At 35.3% G+C, this 3931-nt stretch overlaps 1 protein-coding gene across 1 annotated transcript in view; it reads left to right on the plus strand.

Moving 5' to 3' along the window:
• LOC108748853 (pickpocket protein 19-like) overlaps positions 1-3375 on the plus strand; it is a 5692-nt gene extending 2317 nt beyond the window's left edge. The window contains exons 4-6 of the mRNA XM_018487223.1: positions 1627-1896; positions 1962-2018; positions 3110-3375. Of these exons, the coding sequence (XP_018342725.1) occupies positions 1627-1896; positions 1962-2018; positions 3110-3375 (593 nt within the window). The remainder of the gene's footprint in view (positions 1-1626; positions 1897-1961; positions 2019-3109) is intronic.
• Positions 3376-3931: the final 556 nt, after the last annotated feature.

The following is a 3931-nucleotide window of genomic DNA, read 5'->3' on the forward strand; positions in this document are numbered from 1 at the left end:
CGTCTTTAATCTCTGATAAGTTATCTGCAACATGTAAAGAGTGATTTTCAACAATTTTTCAGTTCAACATAAAATAATACATTGAGACTTATAGTTTTATTTTAAACTGTACCAAATTCAGACTGACATAGAAATAGCGGTGAATAGTCAGATTGGATAAACTAAGTAGATTGTCTGACCATGCAACCTGCACAGTCCACACAATGCGCGACGGGTCTGCTGCGATAGAATCAAGCGAACATTGTTTTGCCTAAAGTCATTGTTCTGAACACGTAGAACATCAATTACGTTAAGATCATTGTATTCTTAATGTTTCTTGTCGAGATATATTAAGGTAAATGATAATGGTGTTAATTATTTAATTTTCAGCGCTTTATTTAAGCGAAATTTACATACAATCAATTTTTTTATATTGAAAAAAATGATAAGTGGATTTTAAAGAGAAAATTTAGACCTTTTTATTCGTATTTTAAAAAATACCGAGCATTACTTCATTCGTTTTCTGCAGTGAATGATAAAAATATAAAAAAAAAACACTTTTTGCTTCAATGTTAATTTAATGTTGAATAATTTGGTGAAAAAAATATAACGTATAATATAATGCTCAACAATACGTAAATTAAAGATAAAGATTCATTTTTTCGAAAGCTGCCAAATTACTTTTGTGTGCGATTTTTAATTCACGTGGAACTTTACAAAGCTCATAAACAATTTTTAAATTTGACTGATCTCCATTTGTATTCGTATAACTTTAAAAAAATTAGTCAGGTCGTTATCTAAACTACCGATCTGAAAAGTAAAGACTTTGAGCTTTAAAATGCTTTTTGGATAATTTTATTATGGTAATTTTTAACAAAGTTGCATTCTCTTGAAAATTTTATATTTTTTAAGGATAGACTAGATGAAGGATAGAATCCATTAATTTTTTGGGTAATTTTTTTATGTTTATTCTTTTTTATGTTAACCCCTTATTGTACCTCTGTTTTAACATTTTTACGCAAATTGTATGCATAATTTCAGTTTAGATTATCATGTATTATTTGTTATTGCATTATTTGGACAAAGGGACATAAATGCATTATCTGAATAAACATTTAGCATAAATCCAAACTAGAGCCAGGGAGAGAGAGGAACCATATAATGGCAAACTGGATGTAAACTCGGCTAAACTGACGGATTAATAACTAATATTATTTCTGTCGAGATCCGTTAAATGACGAAGTATACACCACGACATATCGTTACTAATCCATCGTTATGCAAACGCGTCGCAGAGTCTCGCAAATATGATTTTAATATCCTCGCGAAAGCCGTCGACCACTAGGATGCATTTTGAATAGGACGCGACTTCCATTCTGCCATAATGTCGTTCCTTTATTACCCATGCAAAATGGAAAGGGATTTATCGTAAACTGCAAAATCGATATATCGGCGCCGTATTGCACGAGGCAGTTATTGAAATGTCGCCTTCAAAGAACTTCACGGTCCTTATACCGGTTCTAAGCTGCTTTCACCGGATCTACCCAATCCGGATTTATAAAAAAAAAAGAATTTTTATGTAAAAGGTTAAAAATTGTATCTCCTTGAATATCGTTAATCTTAATATCTCAACAAATTGTTATACAGAGGAGGTTAATGGCGTTGTGGTGATAATAAACGAGCCCCATGTCTGGCCCAACAGTGGCACTATGATACCGTTGGGTTCGCGGGTCAGTATGTCTTTACAATGTATTTCTGGATACGCTACTCATCGAGTTCTCGAACTGGACAAGGATAAACAACCATGCCAATATGATGAAAACGGCGTGTACCACCAGGAGACCTGCTTGTCGTTTTGCAAACGTTACTGGGTTGTCAAGTATTGCAATTGCAACCCGTCTTTTTTTTTCCCCGCAAGTATGATTTCTTACATTTATAGCGAAATGACGTACAACTTCATTAATGTTTCATTTATGTTTCAGCCACCCGTTTTCGTGACTGCACCATCGAGGATTTCATTTGTCTGATCACTTATAATGGTGAGCAAGCTCTCATCGGAAATTTCATTTACCTCAATATATTTCGTGAATATGTATTATAATATTTTAAACCAAATGTATTATTAACCAAAATGAATATAATTTACTTTTGTGAAACGTTGAATGGCGACGCAAGATTTGTTCAACGACTACATTGTTCACTTTGGCGACGACTACCCACACGACATTCCTAGCATGATTTGCAACTGCTTGCCGGAATGCGACTACTATATCTACAGTGCTCAGTTTTCTAACGTGCCATTACATAACACGAATGACATTATGTTGGACGTACATTACCTAGGGCAAACTAGTTTTCGCTATAAAACGGACATAGTTATCTCACAAATGGACCTTCTCGGTAAGTTCTCTGCATTTTTCAAACAATGTATACGTATGTTATATTTGTTTCTTGCCGAAAATCTCTCGCCTAATATAAAAAAAACGATAAATAAATCATAAAATGAATTCTTTGGTTAACAGTTTTCATCGAATTTATATTTATTTACAATTCCATTAGACAGGATTTAATTCCGGAAAAATTAATAGTGCATTGTTAATCGGCGTGATTATTAAGTCGGATTTGAGAAATTTATGGAAACAAGATGAAAGAACCGGAAATGGAAAAACGTAAATGCCATTTTATTCAAATTCATTTTCGAGGTTTGCGGAGAACTTTAATTTGCGGTACTTTAATTATTTCCCTATCTCTATTAGCCGTTCCGCAGTGGTTTCCTAGCGTATAATGAGTCCCGCGAGATAGTAAGTTACGAATTCATAGTACTCTCATGTCTTGTGCTCAAAATGTTTACGTGGCGGCTATCTTGGATATTATTCGTGATCGTATCATAAGAAAGTAAAATATCTAGTTACAGTTGCATGCGAGATCAGTGGTAAAATTTCGCCTAGATTATGGATTAAAACCGCGTTCTGAAAATTAATGTTAACATGTAACTCACTCTTAGAGCAGCCCGTTTCAATTTCACTTAAGTTTCCATTATCCATCGACATGTTCCATCAGTATCATCGAATATTTTGTCACAATCATCATATTAATAACTTGAACGATTTGCATACTTAATTCGTTGCAGTATCTTTTGGCGGTATAATCAGCTTATTCCTGGGCGGTTCATTACTTAGCGTTATCGAGCTAGTTTATTATCTGGTGAGTGTGATGTTTTCGTCTCTGCGATCGCGATTGAAAACCGAAGAAGAGCCGAGAAACCGATCAAGCGTGATACATGTCCATACGCGAGTGCTGCCCATACTGGATTACAATCCTCTAAAACCGCGGGCGAGGAAGATACCGATTTTCACGAATTATGGCCTCGCAGACTTGAATTTGAACAGATATTGAATTACCGTGAAGTCTTTCAATGGAGCGAGCCGCTTGGAGAGTTTGCATCAGCCGAGCCTGACTGCGAAATTTGAGAAGGTAAAATAAGAGAACTTTATCGCTCTGAATCGATATTTATATGTCGAAATATGGACACATTTGCGTGTGCGAGCGCGTATAATTCCATTAGTAGAATTTAGTATTCTATGCTCCTGAAATCGAGAGAAATAAAATTTTTGAAAAAGAATTAGATATTCTTGTACTAAATCGCCTGCGTGAATCAAGAATACTGTTTGTTGGAATAAACGGATATCATTCCGTTTTTCATAGACATGTTGGTTATTGTGTTTTACCGTGAGGCTGTCCCTATAAATCAGGAAGTAGCTGCGATATTGATCGGATTTGACAAGGAAATCGAGAATGCCTTGTTCACGTGAAATCTGGTATCTATCTTCTAGAATCCATGTTCATATATGTGGATATATGTATGTGTATGAGAGAAAGAGGAGGAAGGGAAGAGAGAGAGAGGGAGGGGGGCGGAGAGAGAGAGAGAGAGAGAGAGAGAGAGAGAGAGAGA

Source organism: Trachymyrmex septentrionalis, unplaced genomic scaffold, assembly GCF_001594115.1.
Source record: "Trachymyrmex septentrionalis isolate Tsep2-gDNA-1 unplaced genomic scaffold, Tsep1.0 scaffold25, whole genome shotgun sequence".
Taxonomy (NCBI): domain Eukaryota; kingdom Metazoa; phylum Arthropoda; class Insecta; order Hymenoptera; family Formicidae; genus Trachymyrmex; species Trachymyrmex septentrionalis.